Source organism: Cotesia typhae, unplaced genomic scaffold, assembly GCF_013202065.1.
Source record: "Cotesia typhae breed Kobodo isofemale line unplaced genomic scaffold, CoteBio_Ctyphae contig_22, whole genome shotgun sequence".
In the NCBI taxonomy this organism is placed as follows: domain Eukaryota; kingdom Metazoa; phylum Arthropoda; class Insecta; order Hymenoptera; family Braconidae; genus Cotesia; species Cotesia typhae.
Window position 1 is genome coordinate 7,126,391 of NW_027423728.1, and position 20,494 is coordinate 7,146,884.

General features: G+C 29.1%; 5 protein-coding genes and 2 long non-coding RNA genes across 10 annotated transcripts; 3 read left to right on the forward strand and 4 right to left on the reverse strand.

The window, feature by feature from the left end:
- Window positions 1–173: 173 nt before the first annotated feature.
- On the reverse strand, window positions 174–3,710 carry LOC141523899 (uncharacterized). 2 transcript variants are annotated; one of them, XR_012478628.1, is made up of 6 exons: window positions 3,118–3,710; window positions 2,023–2,076; window positions 1,466–1,939; window positions 1,090–1,387; window positions 466–1,030; window positions 174–355 (listed from the first exon to the last, which is right to left on the reverse strand). It is a non-coding gene; the product is annotated as an uncharacterized LOC141523899 (long non-coding RNA). The 2 variants fall into 2 exon arrangements; XR_012478627.1 differs by having other exon boundaries at window positions 466–1,387.
- Window positions 3,711–3,876: 166 nt separating this feature from the next.
- On the reverse strand, window positions 3,877–6,270 carry LOC141524477 (uncharacterized). 2 transcript variants are annotated; one of them, XR_012478712.1, is made up of 4 exons: window positions 6,171–6,270; window positions 6,039–6,103; window positions 5,736–5,932; window positions 3,877–5,650 (listed from the first exon to the last, which is right to left on the reverse strand). It is a non-coding gene; the product is annotated as an uncharacterized LOC141524477 (long non-coding RNA). The 2 variants fall into 2 exon arrangements; XR_012478711.1 differs by having other exon boundaries at window positions 6,039–6,183.
- A 128-nt stretch (window positions 6,271–6,398) lies between these two features.
- On the forward strand, window positions 6,399–7,677 carry LOC141524475 (superoxide dismutase [Cu-Zn]-like). 2 transcript variants are annotated; one of them, XM_074238378.1, is made up of 3 exons: window positions 6,399–6,800; window positions 6,921–7,195; window positions 7,474–7,677. In XM_074238378.1, the coding sequence occupies exons 1-2, from the start codon at window positions 6,537–6,539 to the stop codon at window positions 7,173–7,175; spliced, it is 519 nt and encodes a 172-aa protein (XP_074094479.1). In that variant the 5' UTR covers window positions 6,399–6,536; the 3' UTR covers window positions 7,176–7,195; window positions 7,474–7,677. The 2 variants fall into 2 exon arrangements, with proteins under 2 accessions (XP_074094479.1, XP_074094478.1); XM_074238377.1 differs by having other exon boundaries at window positions 6,921–7,171.
- A 3,196-nt stretch (window positions 7,678–10,873) lies between these two features.
- Window positions 10,874–13,001, forward strand: Ics (ras suppressor protein 1). The gene is made up of 6 exons (XM_074238374.1): window positions 10,874–11,265; window positions 11,637–11,808; window positions 11,931–12,049; window positions 12,118–12,200; window positions 12,265–12,512; window positions 12,634–13,001. Exons 1-6 carry the CDS (start codon window positions 11,118–11,120, stop codon window positions 12,716–12,718), a joined length of 855 nt encoding a protein of 284 aa, XP_074094475.1. The 5' UTR covers window positions 10,874–11,117; the 3' UTR covers window positions 12,719–13,001.
- On the reverse strand, window positions 12,979–15,717 carry Nemp (Nuclear envelope integral membrane protein). Its single transcript, XM_074238372.1, has 8 exons — window positions 15,404–15,717; window positions 14,972–15,081; window positions 14,458–14,680; window positions 14,222–14,388; window positions 13,909–14,124; window positions 13,694–13,818; window positions 13,371–13,532; window positions 12,979–13,298 (listed from the first exon to the last, which is right to left on the reverse strand). Exons 1-8 carry the CDS (start codon window positions 15,489–15,491, stop codon window positions 13,169–13,171), a joined length of 1,221 nt encoding a protein of 406 aa, XP_074094473.1. The 5' UTR covers window positions 15,492–15,717; the 3' UTR covers window positions 12,979–13,168.
- A 53-nt stretch (window positions 15,718–15,770) lies between these two features.
- On the forward strand, window positions 15,771–18,802 carry LOC141524468 (tubulin epsilon chain). Its single transcript, XM_074238369.1, has 8 exons — window positions 15,771–15,930; window positions 16,024–16,256; window positions 16,736–16,851; window positions 16,926–17,366; window positions 17,682–17,828; window positions 17,918–18,067; window positions 18,185–18,497; window positions 18,558–18,802. The coding sequence occupies exons 1-8, from the start codon at window positions 15,906–15,908 to the stop codon at window positions 18,603–18,605; spliced, it is 1,473 nt and encodes a 490-aa protein (XP_074094470.1). The 5' UTR covers window positions 15,771–15,905; the 3' UTR covers window positions 18,606–18,802.
- On the reverse strand, window positions 18,636–20,068 carry Vps60 (vacuolar protein sorting 60). The gene is made up of 4 exons (XM_074238376.1): window positions 19,903–20,068; window positions 19,446–19,763; window positions 19,151–19,378; window positions 18,636–19,022 (listed from the first exon to the last, which is right to left on the reverse strand). Exons 1-4 carry the CDS (start codon window positions 19,969–19,971, stop codon window positions 18,972–18,974), a joined length of 666 nt encoding a protein of 221 aa, XP_074094477.1. The 5' UTR covers window positions 19,972–20,068; the 3' UTR covers window positions 18,636–18,971.
- Window positions 20,069–20,494: the final 426 nt, after the last annotated feature.

Genomic DNA, 20,494 nt, shown 5'->3' on the forward strand with positions numbered 1-20,494 from the left:
AGAAAATAATTAAGAAGAAAAATATTTTGAACCTTTTTTTCTGTGCAGCAGCATTTTTCGAAAGTTTTCGAGTTGTAATTCACCTGTCGCGACCCGTTCACCAATCAGATATACTAGATATTAAATATCAATTGATAAAACAAAATAATAACAACAATATTTTTAGTAGAATGCTTCCTTATTACTTTACTTGTTAGGATCATTGAAAAATAAACGGCCGGGTGTTTAACCTTGGGGATAAATAGAAATATAGTTAATTACCGAGATCTAGAGAGCGATTAGTTGGAGACTGACACCTGCAGAAAGTCTTGCTCCGCCTTACTACCGCTCAGATGAAAGTACACATTCGTTGGATCTGATTCAAGATATTATATTCGATTATTATTTAACCTTTATAGAATTATTATTAATTTCTATTTAAATCGATTAAAAATAGTTGAAATAAAAATAATTGAATTAATTTACCATCAACATAACGGGGAATAAATTTCGATCAATTACCCTGGAGTATATGAATCGCAGTTGAGAATTAAAAGCTGTTGGAAGTTGGATCCTGTTGAGTCTATCTTAATAATACTCTGGTGAGGTATAAGTATAAGAATAAGAATATTCTGTTAAAGATTATTGGAGAGATTTTCGAAACCGGGTATTACCGGCGAGTGTTAGAGGTGTAGCTCGAATGCCCCCGAGAAAATAAAAGATAGTGAGGTGTGATGGCGACTAGGTTAAAGAATAAAAATATCGGATTTATATTATACCATAGACCGATAGATTGAAGAGGTGAACCAGCCAGTTATCAGGATGCCAAGTAACCTCAGGGGCGCTTACTTCTTCTTTCTTATTTCTTCTTATTTTTATTTATTATTATGTATACTACTAACATTATTCCTCCTTTATTATTATTTTTAGCTTGCTTTATTATTATCATCTTTTCTCGTTGGCTCTTTACTGTCTCGTTCGACTTTGTTACGCTTCTCGTTTATCATTTTGCATCCCGATTACACCCACGCGCCAGCCGGATGCTCTGCACCTGCGGGAAAAACTCTTTTAAATATTTTTATATAATATTTTATAATATTTATACTCAACTTGTCCCTCTTAATTAATATTCCGTCAAGTATATAGTCGGTAAAGACTCAGTATTACCTAGGTCTTAATATTTTAACCAAAGTCCAAGATAAATAGTCACTAGAAAAATTCCGGCTCGTCAACCGATCCTGATTAATTGCTTTTCATGTCTCAAGTCTTCTTCAACATTAATAATCACCCTTTTTATAAATTTTATTATTATTATTTTTTTTTAATCTTTAATAATTTAAAATATTTTATTTTTAATTTTATTATTAGAAATAAATTCAGATTTATTTTTCTTCTCGAGTGTTTTTGCCTGTAAATATTTTTTTAGTAAAATTAAATTAGCAGTAAACTTAACAATTAACATTACTTAAAAAACGATTTGTCTTACCGGCTCGTGAATGTTGTAGTTTATTTTTTTTGTTAAATATTTATCTACAGTATTATTTCCGTACATCTTTCGGGCAGCATCACCACATCTCCAACAAGTTATTAAAGGTGGATACTATCGTTGGTCAAGGCTTGACGAGCAATTACTACATGGCGGGAAGTCTGCAGTTCTTCTTCTTCTTCTTCTTCTTCTTCTTCTATGGGTTCTCCGATTGCAGTTTTACAACCAGTCGTTGAGTAAATGGAAGTGCCACCTCAAAATTACCAATCCCGGCAACACAGACTCTCTATCCTGAATTTCGAAACCCTAAAACCATAATGCATAACTCTAACAACTATTTTTTTTATCTTATTAACTAATTTCGCGTCATCTTGAATCTTTATTTCCTCCAGACAACATTTACGACCTTGCCACTGAAATTATTACCCCCGGGATTTGGATACTCGCCTCATTTGGTCTCAATCTCACTTTAGCCTGAAAAATAAAAAAAAATATTTATGAAAAATAAAATATTCAGTAGCAGCAGCAGCAGTCAAAGAACAGATGACAAGACTTACAGCAGTCTTTTGCATCAGAATTCATTCACCAATGCCAGTTACGATAAATGAGCTCTGTGTGAATGAAAAGGTATCATTAGCCAGTCACTACCGTCTATTAGTCGCAGTCCATTAATTGTCTACATCTCAAACCAACTTATTCTAAATCTCAAATAATATTCACACTCTTTTTTTCAATCGCTTTATTTAAATTTTTTATTACTTTCAACAAAACCAGACACTGAATCATAACATATATAAACTTTCTGGTATTATTTTTAGAAATTTTTTCTTATTTTATTTTTATTTTATTTGTAAAAAAACGCCTTCGGCAATTTACAAAAATATGATTACATTTTTTTGTGTAGAATGTTTAGTATTATTGATTTAATAAAATACATAGCATTTACAAATAGAAGATATATTTAAGAAATTTAAAAAATTAAAAAAGATTTTTAAATTTTGTAGAAAAAAAAAATTTGAAGGAAAAGAAGGTCCATCTTTACAAACATGGAATGTGAGTGTTATTCATACATGTTTGTAAATTAAATTAAAATTAATTTTAAAAATAAATTAATTAAAAAAAAAAAAAAAAATTAATTTAATAAAAAAATTTCTACACAGAAAAAAAAATTTTTTGTGATTTTAGAATTATCCTTTTTGCTTCACGTTTTTTTTTTTTTTATCTGCTGGTCTTCCAAAAATGTCAATATCATTAGCTTATTTATTGATGACTTAGCCAATTCTATATATCGGTGCACGCATATAAAATCGCGATGTTATCTTTTATTCTGAAATATACGTATGGTTAACATACCGTCACGTATTACGATGTATGAAATTATTGTTATTAGGGCATGCAGTTATAAATGTATCTCGTTGTGTTTTTATCCCCGATTTTTTTACTTTTTTCACTATCCTCATGTGTGTCTCTCTATTTTATTGTGCAATAAGATAACAAGCTGAATATATACAATAATACCTCACAGAATTATTCCTCTTGAATGATTTACTAAAAAATATATATCAGGGGTTTTTACCGCGAAATTATAGGTCAGAATAAGAACTCGGTTTAGAAGATGTATAATAAAAATAGGCGACGGTACGAATACATACCTGAGAAGTATACGAGGTGAGAATTAGGCTGGATAATATAATATATAATATTATATTTTATTGCAGAAAATGATGCTTTTTATCCGCAAAAAGGAATTTTACTATTAAAGTAATTTTACTTCTGAGAAATAAGAACTAAAGTTGTAATAACACAGACGCAATGAGTGATTGCATAAATTTAGCCTTGAGAGTATATAAAGTCAGAGGGCAAGAGCAATTTTAAACAATTGTTTTCATCGATTACACGAGTTAACTGCAGGCCTGCCTGAAAATTCCAGGTGCTCAATCTTGTGAATTATTAGATTGTTTATTTTGGTATAAATCCATTCCGATATGATAAGATACGATCTGTAAGGATAGATATGTGTGAGTTGAGACAATTGGTGGATGCTAGGCTTTTTTACCTCGGGCGAATACTAAAATACCTATCCTACAACATCCTATTTATAACTATTCAGTGTTTGCCAGCTCACCAGCTTACCACTCCGGTTACCATATGCCAGATTCTCTTTCATTAAAATAAGCCTCAGCAAATATTAACAAAGGTCGGGGGTGTTTGTTTCTATCCTATCAAGTGTCATCTATCACTATTATTAGTTTGTTACACAGAAAAAAAAAATCAAAATATTTTTCTTCCTAATTATTTTCTTGAGCGAAAAAAAAAAAAAAAATTTTTTTTTCACACAAGAAATTTCACTTTTTCCAACAAAATTAATTCTCTTGCTTTAAGAAATACGTATCTTGATCCAAGAAAATTTATTTAAGTCAAGAAAATTTTCTTGTTTTGAGAAAATTTCTCTCTTGCTCCAAAAAATTAAATTTCATTAATTTTCATTAATATTTTTATTGATTATGTCAAATGGGAAGATCAAATAATATTGAATAATTTTTTTCTTTCAATATGAACAATTGCACGCTAAAATAATATAAAATGGGTATCAAATATTCAAGAAAAAAATTTTCTCAAGGTGAGAAAATTTTTTTCTTAGCTGAAGTAAGTGACGCTGCTTCCCTAAAGTATCTAAAAAGCTTGATCAAATATAAAAATTTATTGTATCAAGTATTTATGATAATTTAAATTAAGAAAAAATTACTTCCACCAAGAATAGAATTTCAATAAAAATTTTCACCGGAAAAAATTTTCTTGAGCCAAAAATTTTGTTCTCCAGTCAAGAAATTTTTCTTTCTGTGTTCACCTTAAACATTCTAAATAGTGCATTGTCACTTTTAAATTTATTTATTTGAAATACAAAAAGAGTTTATTATTTTTTTTATCTAGATCTTGACTCACTTTTTGAGAGACTTAATCTTAAAGAAAATTTCGTTGAGAAATCGTAAAATATAATAAACGTTTCAGATAATTATCAACCATCCATATGATTTTATTTTAACAGCTGAGAATTATCTGATAAAAATAAAAACTCGACTGTAATCTTTTAAAAAAATATAGACGTGGATTATTAATATAATTTTGAATAATTGGAATATCTCCAAAGTAAATAACTCTCCTAATAATAAATCTCGGCAAGTCTCAACATAAATCCTTCATGCAGATTAAATCCACGAAATTACAAAATTAGAGTGACCGTGTCTAATCAATTTTAATTGAACATAACTGTTAGATAACTCATCATCAGATTTCATTAAAAAAAAAAAAAAAAAAAACTAGCCCAAGCCCAAGATCAGGCGAAAGCGAATCAATAACTGGTTCACACTTTACTTCCATATCCAGATTATTATCTCTTTCTTTTTATATATTTTTTTTTTTTCGCATTATTACCTGATTCTTCTTTCACCTCAGCATCATCATCATAATCATAATAATCTCATAACATATACATGCATGACACGCATGCATATATTTCTCGAGGTCCCGAAAGGTCCTTGAGAATTATCGACGCACGCGAAAGGAACCGTTGCACGCGTCGAACAATCTTCTTATCTTATTTTACTTAGTTTTCTTTTTTTTACCGATATTTTAATTTTATTTTTGCGCCTCTTGGCTGGTTACTTAATACTTTTCGTATTTGTTGACCCTTCTACTGCCTCGAGTCTCCTCTCAACTATGCCTATATATTATATTAAATATATAAAAGTAAGGACTCTGACTCGGGATCAGAAGCAGGAACCAAGATAGCAGTATGTGACCATTAGCGAGGTCTTACGGTAAAACCCCACGTGAGAAACAAGCTCGGACCTCTCGCTGTACTCTACGCTCTTTTATAATATAATAATAAGAGAGTTAACAGAGTCCAAAGATCGGATTTCACGATTAATCTAATACAACTACTGCTTAACAACTCTTATAATCTTCAGAAATGCGTTAATTTAAACACACGTTAATACCATATTATATTAATCGAATCTGAGGATCACCGAGATCCAAAAGCTTCCGGGGGTCTCCCGCTGGCAGCAATACTACTGGACAACTCCAACTCCACTTCCACTCGGTCTTTTTATTTAAAAACACACCTGACTTGAGTGTTGGCGCCGAAATACAGAAGCTGGATCATGTAACGGTTGTAACTCTCATCTGAAATATTTATTTTTAAATGACTGGCATTTTAATTGTAAAGATACCAATATACTAAGTATTACTATTACTATTATGTACTTACTACCAATTTCATTTTATTTACCATCAAGTGTCTTATTAAATCCCACCATTTACTTCCTGCTAAGTCCCAACAGTAGTTACATTTCATTTGATATAAAATTCTCTTTATGCAATAAAAATTCTGTTTTTTTTTTTATAAGTCCAAAAAAAATTTTTTTTATACGCCCTTATGGTTCTCGGGACCCATCTCGGATCTACCTAAAAATAGCTATACATTATTAGTCATCATATTTAAAGATAATTATCAAATTAAATTATTAAATATAATTTTTTTAATTAATTAAAAATTTTTAAATATCCTTACTTTTGAAATCTTATTGGCTTTTCCTTCATTTTATTCAGCAAATTGAATAAAGTTATTAATCAGCACTACAAATGGTATCCAGATTATTACAATAAATTATTGCAAAAGTGCATAAATATTTATTGAACGAACCGTCACTTGAAGTTATAAGTATGCGATACTTGAAATCATTTTATCAATAATTCATGATAATACTCGGCTATACATTTCTGATCTTGTTATATAATTTCATTGTTTTTGTACCTATCAGACATATGTGTTATTTATTGTTATTTACTTGCTAATAAATATTATTTTTTTCCAGCATTTAAAAACATAAATCTTGCATTTGTCTATAGTTAACTCGAACGCCGGTAGACTAAGATAGTCATTGTGGCTTCACGTTATCTCTACGACGCATATAACATTATCGGATAAGTTTTCAGTGTTGCGTAGATAGCTGAACACAATTGTGCGATTTTAGAATTTTTTTTTTTTTTCCACACAAAATATAATAAAATGAAATCAATCATTTTAACACTGGTACTCGTTTCTGCGGCGGTCAGTGAAGATATTAAAGCAAATGTAAAGTTTTATCCCAATGACGCAAACGGTGACGTCGCTGGAAATTTTATATTGGTTCAAGACGATTCCACTGGAGAAGTAAGAATCTCTGGAACTATTACCGGTCTCACTCCGGGTGACCATGGCATCCATGTTCACCAAAAAGGAGATCTTTCTGACGGCTGCACCAGCACTGGCGAACACTTCAATCCTACAAACGTAAATATTAATTTTTTTTTAATTTCCCGCTAAAAAAATTTAAAATTTTCAAAAATCGGCAAGTTATTATTTAATTAATTTTAAATATTTAAATATTTAAATAAAATTTCTTAATTTTAGAAAACCCATGGAGGACCAATGGATGCTGAAAGACATGTCGGAGATCTTGGAAACTTCCAAGCAAATGGAACTGGCGTAGTTATTGTTAACATTACCGACACAGTAATTTCTCTTAGTGGGCCTGATAGCATTATTGGCCGCTCTTTGGTTATTCATTCAGGGAAAGACGATCTCGGTAAAGGTGGAAATGAAACATCACTCACTTCTGGAAATGCTGGATCGCGTGTAGCCTGTGGAATAGTCGGGATTGCGTAAGCAAGCATCACCCATAAAATGTATATGTCTTTCATCCTTATTTAATTTAACAAATAAATTATTACCAAGAAAATAGATTAGAAAAATTTTTTTTTTATTTTCTTAATAAATCGTTTGTTAAAAAAATCATACAATCGTTATTTGTCTCAAGGGGAATAGCCACATAATTTTTCAATAATTTTCAAAATAAATTTTTTGAATATATAAAATTTGATTTAACAAAAAAAAAAAAAAATCAGTGGCCATTCCCCTTAATTTCGGTATGATAGTAATTAACTTACTTAATTTTTCTTGGCAGTTCTCCAGTAGGAAGTCTTTCATCAACCGGGTCATCCATTTTTGTTAATCATGCCAGTGCAATAGTGCCTATTATTTTTTTACTTGTTTTTAAATTCCAAGTTTAATTGTTGTAATGGCAAATAATCAAAAATTGATGATGAAATAATTAAAAATAAAAAGTAATTGTATTGAACATTATAAATAAATTAAATGTATAAAATAATATTGTGTAAAACACTTACGGAGGGCGTTGATGATATTTATAGATAAAATTGTTAATAAAAAAAAAAAATATGAAAGTTTAAGTATCTGATAATAGCGTACATTGATTCATAGACTAAATTTTCAGACTATAGGCGTGAAATCGTTGAATAAGTGTGACGATTTATCGCTCAAAGGGTTTATTCATCAGTTAGTTTCCCCAGCGTTGAAAATGAAGGAGTGAGTGGCGCCAAAGAGTACCCGAGGGTCTGATGCCGAGGAGAAGATCAAGAAAAAGAATAAGGTTACCGACCTTGGCCAGCAAGTGAAGACTAAAAGGACAGCCCCCGTGCCAGGTTTAGACCTAGTGGTACCACGTGGAGCTGCAGATGAAAAGAAGAAGATTCAAATTCCTGATGCTCGGGGAGAAAAGATAGAGATAAAGAAGAATAAGAAGAGAGAGGAGGATGTATCTCTCGGAGGACTGCATCCATCATTACTATCCGGTAATCAGTGCCAGGTAACATTATCGGTCAATTTACTGACGCCGTGACCGGTCCGGACACTCAGACACCGAGTCTCGATCATCAGCAGACGTAAAAAGATTAAGATGAGAAGAAGGAAGAAAAGAAGAAGAAGAAGAAGAAGAAGAAGAATTAAATTATAAAAATAACTCCGGAGTCGGTAACTGTTACTCAATACTCAATACCTAAAAATTAAAATATTAAAATACAATATTAATACTTTTAATAGTTATTATAAATGAGCGTACGTTATTACCTTCTATTTCGATCCCAGTGGATAATTCACGCTGGAAGTAGCAAGCTTGACTATAAACGGTAGATGTACACGTCCGGATAATCTATCCGTACTTACTCGTTCTTCAGCGTGTATTTTTCTGTAAGTAAACTATCTACATAGGTTTAAATAGTCGTGGTAAACCGCAATAACCTTCCAACATTATCGCACAAGTTACAAATTATCCAAATTTTATCGATTTATTTTTTGTCATTTTATATTTATTGTCTACGCTAAATATTTATTTGATTGTATAAGCAACTTTTCAAGATTAAGAAAGTTCAGTAAATAATATAACATAAATTAATGATAATTAGTACCCTGTCAATAATGACTTTAACTTCATGTCTCGATTTACTTGAAAAATACTTTGCAAAATTTTTCTTCACCGTTTAAACGATAAATTTTCTCAAGATAGTTGATAATTATACAGATGATTGTTGATTTTTATAAACGGAAAATTATTTAATTATTATAATTATCTTTTTTCAAAGTTAAGATTTTTAATTGTTGTCAAGAGATCAAAGTTATGAAGAGATATGAAAAATAACCTCAATTTCTTCTCGCAAAGTTTTAAACTGAAAAACAAAATATGATAAATAATAATCTATATTATTAAGAGAATGAATGAAATTTTGTGGACAGTGTAACAATATAATCATAAGATCTTTTGACATTGTGATAAGAGAAAATAAAAATAAAAATAAGTACTTAAAGGCAGAATGGAGGCCGATAATGCGTTTGCACAAGTTTGCACGGAGGCCGTCGTGGAATGCGCGCTTCTCCCGTTTCAACCGCAGGATATCACCAGTACAGGGCGAAGAAACTGAAAAAAATATTAAAAAACATATCCACATATATATATATATATATATATGCATACGTATGATAAAAAAAAGATAAAGTAAAAATAAAAATAGGTATACGTTAACGTTATTGAAAACCAGTTCACCGCGATATCCAAGTCATTCGCTCGTTATCGGCTTATAATTGTGGATTACCATCATCACCAAGGCGTCGTTGTCGTACGTATCGTTGAATTGGCGAGTCAGTGAGATGGAGACGGGAAATAGAGAAATTACACTAAAAACATAAAAAGATAATATAAATAAATATATAAAAGTATCATCGCGTACTAAATATAATACTACTTGTGTATATACTGAATATGTAACACAGGAGACAGGAGTGCTATCGGTGTACATTTCTCGGATATAACTCTCTTCGATTGGAAATTATTTCCATCCCTAAGAATTCATTAGTCGTCTTCTACGCGCACTCCACGTCTCTTTTTATTGTAATTCACGCTTATTCTTATTCCCTTGCACTCAACAGGTCCAACTATCACCATCCTTCTTCTCTTCTTATTATTATATTCTTTAATGCAATCTAAACATTGATATACAATCTTCTGTCTGCCGGATGAATTTTAATGATCCCTGAATTAATATTATTTCATTTCACAAGAATTTATTTTATGCATTATTGCATTAAAGTCTACCGTTCCAACGTTTATCTGAAACAAAAAAGTAAACTAATTATTATAATTATCAATTTTATAAATAATATTAATAACTAAATAAATGAGCATATTATTAATTTATAAATATTTAATTCAATTTATTGTGGCGCCTGTAGATTACAGGAAGTCATATCTATTTTTTTTATACTATTGTAGAATTTACAGTTATATATGTCAAATCTAACATACAATAATTAATATTACTGTCATCATTTTTGTCTGAGAATCTGAAAAAAAAATTTTTTAATGTCTTTAGAGATTTAATTAATTTTGAAATATTGAGAAAAAAAATTTAATAACTCTTTTAAAAATTAGTTCTTTTAAAAAAATAGCTTCAGTGTCATCAAATTAATTACAATAAAAAAAATGTTTGAAAAATTTTTAATTTTATTTAACAATTAAATTAATTCTAAAAAATTATTTAAAAAAAATTGCATTTAAAATTTTTTTAATTTTTTACATGTCAATTTTTTTTTCTTATTTATTTTTTTGCCATAATTTATTTGTTAACACAAGTTCTAAAACTTTTTAAATATCTACTAAATTAATTTTTATAAAATTTTTAGATTTATTAATTTTTTTTTTAATAATTAAATTAGAACTAAAAAATATTTTTAAAAAATTGTACTTAGAGTTTTTTTAAGTTTTTTACAAATGAAATTTTTTGAATAAAAAAAACTTTTTAGATTTCGGGTGACTTAATTTTAATATTTTTTTATAATAATTTAAGTGTTACAAAATTCTAAAAAAATTTCTAATGTCTGTGAACTGAAGTTTGATGTTATTAGGTCATACAGAAGAATATGGAGCGCTGATGACTGCAATTTTAAAGTAAGTGGCGCCACCTGGTGTTACTTGAGAAAAGAAACAAAGGCGGGATTTCTCACGGATAAGCGGAGTTGAGTAAGTTTAAATAAAAATAAAACCAGGCTGACAGTCAAGTAGAAGAGAAGGTAAAAGTAAGTCAAGAAGAAAAAGAGACAGCAAATAAGTGAAGTGATGGAAGGTGGATGGTGGAACTGGTGGAAGCAGTGTAAACAGTTTATTTAAAGGTCCTGACGGAAGACGATACCCGACGTTACTTCTGGTTACTTGTGGTTACTTGTGTATTGCTGTAAGACTGTAAGTTAAGTGCGCGCGCAATGAACCAAGCCCCAGTATCGTGTATTCCTGCTACGACCAAGATGTCAAAGGCCAAGAAGATCCTAGATGAAGCTCGGGAAATCCAAAATCCTGAGCTTGATCTCGCAGATAAAAATGTATCGACCTTTGAGGAGATGCCTGGTTTGCGTGAGTACTTGTTGGTGTTCCATATTTGTACGGAGGTTCGCTGGACGAGCCTAATTTGGTAGCTTGTCGCGACAACTTTTTTGACCTTCATATATTTTATGTATAAATATGACGACACAAGCTTTTTTCATTCCGGATTATTTTTAGAGGCGTGGTTACGCCTGCGCTCATCATTTATTTTTGTTTTTCTTACTCTAATTCACACGTGGGATTTTTTTTACTTTTCAAAATTCAAACTGTCATGATTAATTTTATAATGAAAATTAAGTTGACAGACATTAGAAATTTCTTTTATAATTTTACAGCAATCAAATTATTGTAAATAAAATTTAATTAAAAAATTACGATAATAAATTAAATTTTTGTTTCAGTTAATATGTTAAACATCACAAGATTGACGTTGAGTCACAATAAAATCCAACTTGTCCCACCGGGGCTAGCAAATCTTGTAAACTTGGAGATATTAAATCTATTTAACAACCACATCACAGAATTGCCTATTTCTTTATCACAAATGCCAAAATTAAGGATACTTAATGTTGGGTATGTTTGCATTTATGACTCTGAAGTTGACAGACGTTAAAAAATTTTTTTTAATTTTATACCAGAAATCATTGCATTTAAATTAATTACTGGAAAAAAATTAAAATGAACAATTATTGCAGGATGAATCGGTTGGATGTTCTACCAAGAGGTTTTGGTGCTTTTCCAGTTCTTGAAGTGCTTGATTTAACTTACAATAATCTCCATGAGAAAAACTTACCTGGGAACTTTTTTATGATGGGTAAAAAAAACTGACAACTCTTCTATACTTATTTGAGTTACAAATGTATTTATTATATTAATTTTTAGAAACGTTACGAGCTCTCTATCTCGCTGACAACGACTTTGAATATTTACCCCCAGAAATCGGTCAGCTGAAAAATCTTCAAATTGTAAATATTGACTCTCAACTCTATTATTTGAAATAAATATAATGACAGTTTGATATATTTACAGCTAGTACTTCGTGAGAATGATTTAATAGAATTACCAAAAGAAATTGGTGAACTAACTCGACTCCGGGAGCTGCACATCCAAGGAAATCGTTTGACTGTTCTTCCTCCAGAAATTGGCAATCTTGATTTAGTCAGTAATAAAGCAGTTTTTAGAATGGAGTTCAATCCATGGGTTACACCTATCGGTGATCAATTACAAGTTGGAATATCTCATGTGATGGATTATATTCGCTCTGAAACATACAAATAGTAAGTTACTTTGAAATATTAATATTTTTTTATTAAAACTAGAAAATCGACCGCGCTTTTATCAAAATATTTATTTATCGACAATTTATTTAAAATTGAATTTTTGTTTTTAATTTTTCAGTGTTTACAATCGCCACCAAAGTGTCAAAGGACCACCCCCAGCAATTGAAAATGATAAGACTAAAAAAATTTCTCGAATGCGTTAAAGAAATTTAATATCAACGCTAAAAATTTTACAGAGACTAACTACTTAATTATAACAAATTACTCAGTAAGTTTAACTAGTAATACATTAATGGTAATGATTAATTATTAATAATTAATTATCAAATTAACTGCCGGTTATAAGCCGTAAGATGGTGCCTTAAAGTCTTCATACCTCTCACAATTTTTTATAAATGTTATACAATATTTAAAAGATTATATTTTAATTAAACTATTAAAAATGAACAATAACAAATAAAAATTTTACGAAAATATTTTTATTAATTTTCGTGTTAAATTAATGGCGAAGATGACAAATATGTACAACATTTAACATGATTATAATTAAGCTCAGGAAATTTTTTTTTTTTTTAGTATAAACAATTACACTCGACTAAACTTATAAATAATTTTTAAGTACAACAGATTTTTTTTTATTCAATTTTTATTATTCAGTAGTCATCATCATCATATTCATCTTCAGTGTATTCACACTCTTCAATTAATCTCGTTATTTCTAAATCGTGCTCCGAGGTCTCGTGGTCTGACAAATGAGAATCCCCTTCCATAAATTTGGCGAACCTAAAATAAATTAAAAACACAAATTTTAGTATTTATTTTTGATTATTAAATTCCTATGGCAATAAAAATTACCTTATTGGATCTTTTAACCGCAAGACAGTCTTCCAAGGATTTGATTCAGGACTCGAGCAGTATCCTTTTAACTCATCCAATGCTTTGTTAGTTTCTCGGATTGCTTGGAGTCGGTATTCGTTCTCAGTTAATAATTTCCGACGTTCAGGAAACATTTTTTTCCTGCCGAGTCGTAAATAATAAAACAATAAATAAAAATATCAATTTTTTTTTAGTGAAAATAAATACAGTTTATTAATAAAATAACTAATTATTCATACAAAATAAACAGAGCGAGTATAAAAAAAAAAAAATAACAATTTATCGCAGTAACTTAAACCTACCAGTAACTTTTACTTTTGTGGTATACGACGATCGGAAAATTGTAAATTATAAAATTTAATATACAAAATGATATTGATGCTTCAGTAAAGTAACTGCTGCAATATATCATCGACATCCCAGCGGCCTAAAAAATTTAATTTATGAGTATGTTAAATTTTCGATTTTTTAACAAGAATAATAAATATAAAACTGATATTTTTGTGTAAATAATTACCTGTAAAAACCACTGAATAATTTGTTTAGTTTTGGCATTAGTAACAGGCCCAATTCGATAGCAAATGAGAAAACTAATTAAAGAAGTTATCAAAATATACCAAATAACATAATCTCTGTATTGGATCAAAATAATTTGAGCATTATCCCAAAGAATTCGAGCGAGCCATGAGCTCATCGCCCATCCAGTTCCAATCATTAAATACATTGTTTTACCCTGAAATAAAGTACAATTATAGTCTTCTCAAGTCTTTAAATTATAATTAAATTTCTTTAAAGGATTACATGGGTTTCTTAAAATAATTAAAACTTACACGACCCAACAGTTTACCAACAAACCAAACCAATATCAAAACTGAAAACTTGACACCCAGCGTAACTCCAGTCAAGTAATAGAACAATGTATTTCTACTTAATTTTTTTGCACTCCAAAACAAGACTATGCCCCCAATAGTCATTAATACTTTCCACGAATCAATTTCTGGGGAAAAAAAAAATTTTTTATTATTTAAAATTCATCAAAAATAAAGTGAAATTTAATTTAGCTTACTTATTAACTTCATAGACATCTTGTAACGATAATTATTGTACGGATAGGTGAATACTCCGATGCATGTGTCTTCGAAAGGATTGATTCGAAGTTCTTTACTTTTTTTTGTGCCAAACCAATTAAATTTCCAGGACCTCTGATTAATGTCATGCTTTTCAATGACTTCTGCTGGTGTTTTTCCATCGTATAAATCGTAAGTATCCAAGTCTGTGTGCAAATTCATCTAAAAAAATTTTTATTAGTTAAAATTATTAAAACAATCGCAGCAGAAAAAGTTAGACAGCAAAGATCGAAGTTTTAAAGAAATTCTTTGGCAAATTAATGACTGTAATTTTAAAAATTACAGTCCGTGTAAAATGTCCTTGTAAATGTATGAAATATAGATGGATATTTTACGTGACGGACAAAATTATTTCTACTGTGTACTAGAATAATCTAGAGTAATTTAAAAATAATTGCTGGTGAAATTTTGTGAATAAAAATTAAATAATTTTTGTAAATAAATAATTCTTACAATAAGTGTTCTCCAAATGTGGATAAAATACTTTGGTTTAGCATTATGACAAAAAATCCGTAAACCAGACGCTGAATTTTCAATAGAATCACCAGGTTCTAAATAGTGAACTGAAAAAAAAAAAAAAAAAAAAAAATGAAAAACAATTATAAAAAATAAGTTAGTCGACATTTAAAAATTTTTATAATTCTTTTTTATTGAAAAAATTATTACAAAATAATTTTTTAAAACATTTCACATGTAGAAAATTTAAAAAATTACACATGCAATTTTTTAAAAATATTTTTTTGTTATAATTTAATAAATAAAAAAAATTAAAAACGTCGGCTAACTTTAGTATTGTAAAACAATTACACATAAAATCAATAAAATAAAAAAGCCGGTATTCAAAAAATTTGAAGGTTAGAATAGTAAAAAAAAAATAGAACTCACGAGAATCTGCGGTTGTAACAGTTGCTAGAATGTGCAGAAGTAAAAAAATAACGAGCACCATTGAATTATTAATAAAATAGTCAGTCATTTTGGTAAATATATAATAACTTTTTGACGGGTGTGTTATTTATTTATCAAGCTATAATTTGATCTTGAACTGGATTTTCACAACAATGCCATCAGTTTACCGCGAAGGTTGCTCCACGTGTATTAAAATATTTTAAACTCTAAATAAATACTAAAATACTATTAATTTTTAAGTATTTTGTCAGTTAATTGATCACGTGCCAGGACAACAAAAGTTTTATGTATCACAGTTTACTCTTAATGGAACAACATTAACACTACTTATTACTGATTTCATCAATCAGCTGATTAATATGTCTGTGTATATTTATAGGATAAAAGGCGGGAAAAATTACAATCACACTGATTTTACACTCTGAAAAAAAAAGAGGTTAATTGGAAATATTATTTTATTTTAACTATGACATAATACATTATGAGTGAATTTATTTGTGTCCAAGGTATTTATTTAATTATTATTATTATTATTATTATTATTATTATTTAAAAATTGTAATTTATAGTTCTGTAGTATTATAATAATTTTTTTTTAGTTGGACAATGTGGAAATCAAATAGGAAGTGCTTTTTGGCCATTGGCATTGCACGAGTATGGCATAGAAACATCAAGTGGAGGTGTAAATCAATTAAAATTCCAAAAAGACCATAAAAAAAATATCGATGATCTGGCTGATGCATTTCATAGCTTTTTTTATGTCCCCGATAATTCGGAAAAATTTTCTTTCAAGCGAATTTCTGATTTGAATTCTGCTAAAGTTAAAGCAAGAGTAAGAATTTGAATGAAAATAAATTTAGCAGATAAATAAATTTAATCATTTTTAGAATTTTTTTTTTAACAAATAAATTATGGCAAAAAAAAATTTTTTTTTAAATTGACATTTAGAAATTAAAAAAAAAATAAAAATTCCAATTTTTTTAAAATCATTTTTTGAAACTAATTTTTTTGTTAAATAAATTTTAAAAATTCTCTAATGACTGCTAACTTTGATGTCATTGAGAATTAATTTAGCAGATATTTGATAATGTTTAGAATTTTTATGACAAATAAATTATGGCAAAAATAAATAAAAAAATTGACATTTAGAAATTTAAAAAAATTATAAATGCAATTTTTTAAAAATAGTTTTTCAGAATAGATTTTATTTACAATATAATTTGGTTGTTATAAAATTATAAAAAATTTTCTACTGTCTGTCAACTTCAGTGTCTTTTTTTCAATTAAAATAAAAATTAGCAAACTTTGCAGGCGGTTTTAATAGACATGGAAGACAGCGTGGTGTCAAGATTCAAACAAGGTCCTCTGAGAAATTTATTTGACCAAACTTGTACTGTGACAAACTATCCTGGTTCAGGTAACAACTGGTAATGAAAGAAACTATTTTATAAAAATAAACTTAAAATTTTAGGATGACTAAAAAAAAAAAATTTATTCCTAGGGCTGTTGGATACTACACCCATGGCAGAAATTACCACGACAAACTCGAAGAAACAATAAGAAAAACCGCAGAGCGGTGTGATAGTCTTCATGGTTTTCTATTGACCCATTCTCTAGGCGGTGGAACGGGTTCCGGTCTAGGAACAGCGACTCTGAGTCTTCTTGCCGATGAATACCCTCACGTAGACAAATTTCTGTCCACTGTTCATCCAGCGGCGGCCCAGGATGTAGTTACGGCTCCCTACAACGTCTTGCTTGCCACTAAAGAACTAATTGATCACGCGACCTGTGTCTTTCCAGCAGATAATGGAGCTTTGCTCGACATCTGCAATTCCCAGATTTGTAAAAAGGATAATGTTGATCAGCTCAATTATAACGCTACCTGTAAACCATTCCAAGATATGAATAGCATTGTCGTAAATATGTTATTGCATTTAACAAGGTAATTCTTGTAATTAATTACTCGCAACCTTGCAGTCACTGTGATATTTTTAAAGATATAAGCTCATCATGATGTTCCACTCATCAAGAGCTTTCATTTGAGTACCCACATGCATTTTTGATATATTTTTCATATATACATATATATATAATATATATAAATATACAAAATATATGAAAAATTGATGTGGGTATTCAAATAAAAAGTCTCGATGAGTGTAACATCGGGATGAGCTTACATCTTTAAAAATATCAATAATTAAGAAATTACCTAATAATTTATTTTTAATTTTGACATTTAATTTTTTTATTGCAGTGGAGCGCGTTTTCCTGGAAGTTTGAATACTGATATGAATGATTTAGCAACAAATCTAGTGCCTTATCCACAATTGCATTATATTTTCAGCAGTGTTAGCCCAATATCAATGACTGCTCCTAAATTAACAATTACTAAAAAAACTAAGTGAGTTAAATAATTTATTCATGTCTTAAAAAAATCAAATCTTTTTAGTCAGTCTTGGAAAAATTTCAACATGTAAAATATTATTCTAGAGTACAAGATGAATTATTCATGAATGCATGGTCTCGTTCGCATCAGTTAATTAAATTGGATCCATTAAATCCAAAGTCTGTGATAATTAGTGCTGGCCACATTGCCAGAGGTAATTGTTCCATGGATGATATGATAAGAAATATTCAGAGGTAATAATTTGCATAATTTAATTCTTTTTTTTTACTCATTGTGATTAAATTACTTATCAGTAAATTTTTTTATCAGTATTGACTTTAAATTTAATTACTAAAAAATAAAATAATTAGATTTCAGAACAAGGCTAAATTTACACCGTGGAGTAAAGAAGTTATGAAAATAGGCCTATGCAATGTGCCTCCAGCGGGTCATCCCGCGTCTCTCCTGTGTCTTCTCAACTCAACATCCATGCGATTGATGTTAAAGAATGTAATTAATCAATTTGACAAACTGTACCAACGCAAAGCACATGTACATCATTACTTGGAAGTCGACGGCTTCGAGGCCGAACACTTTGATGAAGCGAAAGAAAGTATTAAAGTCGTCTGCGATCGGTACAGAGAAGTCGAACGGCAAATACCTCACAATATTCCTCGTCTTAAAGTAAAATAATATTTATAATTATATTAGGTCAATTAAACTATTTTTTATTTATTTTTCTAGGATATAATTAAAATATTTATAGCCAAAAACCAATGTTTAATTAATTGATAATAAATTTAAATTAAAAATAAGTATAAGTTATCGTGGCAAAAAATATATTTACTTTGGATTACTGAGGTTAAACATTGTACATAATTGCTTATCATCAGACACACACTTGGTCTTCATTTAATTTAAATATACTTTTTAATGATTAAATTTAAAGAATTATAATATTTTTTAATAAACTTTAAAAATGAAAAAAATATTAATTAATGTATTATTCGATAATAAATTTTTCTACTATTATTTTTTTGTTATTTTAATAAACTGAATTTTTTTAATTATTATAAAGCTGAAAATTGATTACATCAGTTTCATCAAGCTGTAATTAATTGCAGTAGTGACTTTAATAGATTAGAATTTTAAATTGACTTAGCTAGCTGGTATTTGTGGTAATCCAAATTCATCGACAGGAACTCCGTCCTAAAAAAAAAAAAAAAAAAAAAAAAAATGACAAATGATTAAAAAAAAAATTATTGCTCTAATCAGGTCTGATCTGATTTCAATGAATTATTAAATATTAAAAAATATTATTTAAAAAAACAAGGAACCTTATTTCTGATAGACGCAGCACCAGGGTCTTTATCGGGAGCATTGGGAGCACTAATAGCGTCATCCAAAAATGAACCGTCGTTTTCCAGGGCGATTTCATCGCCTAGAGCATCTAATTCAGCATTGAGTTCATCATCATCAATTTCAGGCGTGCCATAGCTACGACCAAGAACTTCCTGAACCTCATCTGATTGCTCGAGCATGTCTGCCAAGTCATCTTGGACATCCTAGATGTAAAAAATGATTGATAAAGCAATTGATAAAGATTTTTAAAACCTAGTCTTTGCTTTTTACCTCAATTTGATCGATATTAATATTTTTAAACTCATTTTTCATTTGCTTGACCCCGTCTTTCATAGCTGCAATAGTAATTTGAGTGTCTTTCAATGACTGGGTAGCATAGTTGGTCTGGTCCATATTAAACGCTTGCTGTCTCAGATTAGACACTTGACTCTCGTACATTTTACGTTGTTTTAATATTCTCAACGCTTTGGTCTTAACAGCGTTTTTAGAAGGCCCGTCTCTCATCTTCAGCATCTGATCTTTGCATTTTTTCAACTCAACATCCAGAGCTTGGATTTTTTTTTCAGCTGCATCAGCTCTGCTGTCTACCTATGTTAAAAAATTAATTTATTAATTTATCTCAATTGTCTTTAGCAATTATTACGAATGGAATTTTTCCATTTTATGAATCATTACCAGCAAGGTCATTTTAACCTAACTTGTAATTAAATAAAATTATAAAACTTACTCCTGCTATACAATCAGACAAACTTGGACCTGGTTCTTTTGGCTTTGCACGTCCAAATAATCGATTCATCTTGATTTTATTTTTATTTAAATTTAATTATCACTTTAGAAATTTGTTTTCTGAAATCACAAAAAAATAGAACAAAACTTCAAGATGTCATTTAATTTTTTGTTGTCATAGACATGATTGTTGTTATTATTAGTCGCTTAGTGCTGCCACCTACAAATTTAGTTCTATTCAAATAATAAAATTGTTCTATATTAATATTCAATTGTTTAAGTAATTTACATTTAATTGTATTGAAAATTATTATTTAAATTAACTGTTAAAAAATTTTTTTAATTGAAATGTTATTAAGTCAATTATTTTTCCTAAATTTTACTTTATAAATAAATAGATATGTCTATTATGTGTCAAAATTTCGCACACTTAAAACGCAATTACTTTTCTCGAGTTTGTAAGTGTCAAAATTTTTTTACAGGTTATTTGTGAAATCTCATTAAATATCAAAAGCTTACTTGTTAAAAGAAAAAGTTTTTATCAGAGGTAATAACACTGAAATTATTAAAAAGTTTCACATGTCAAAATTAAT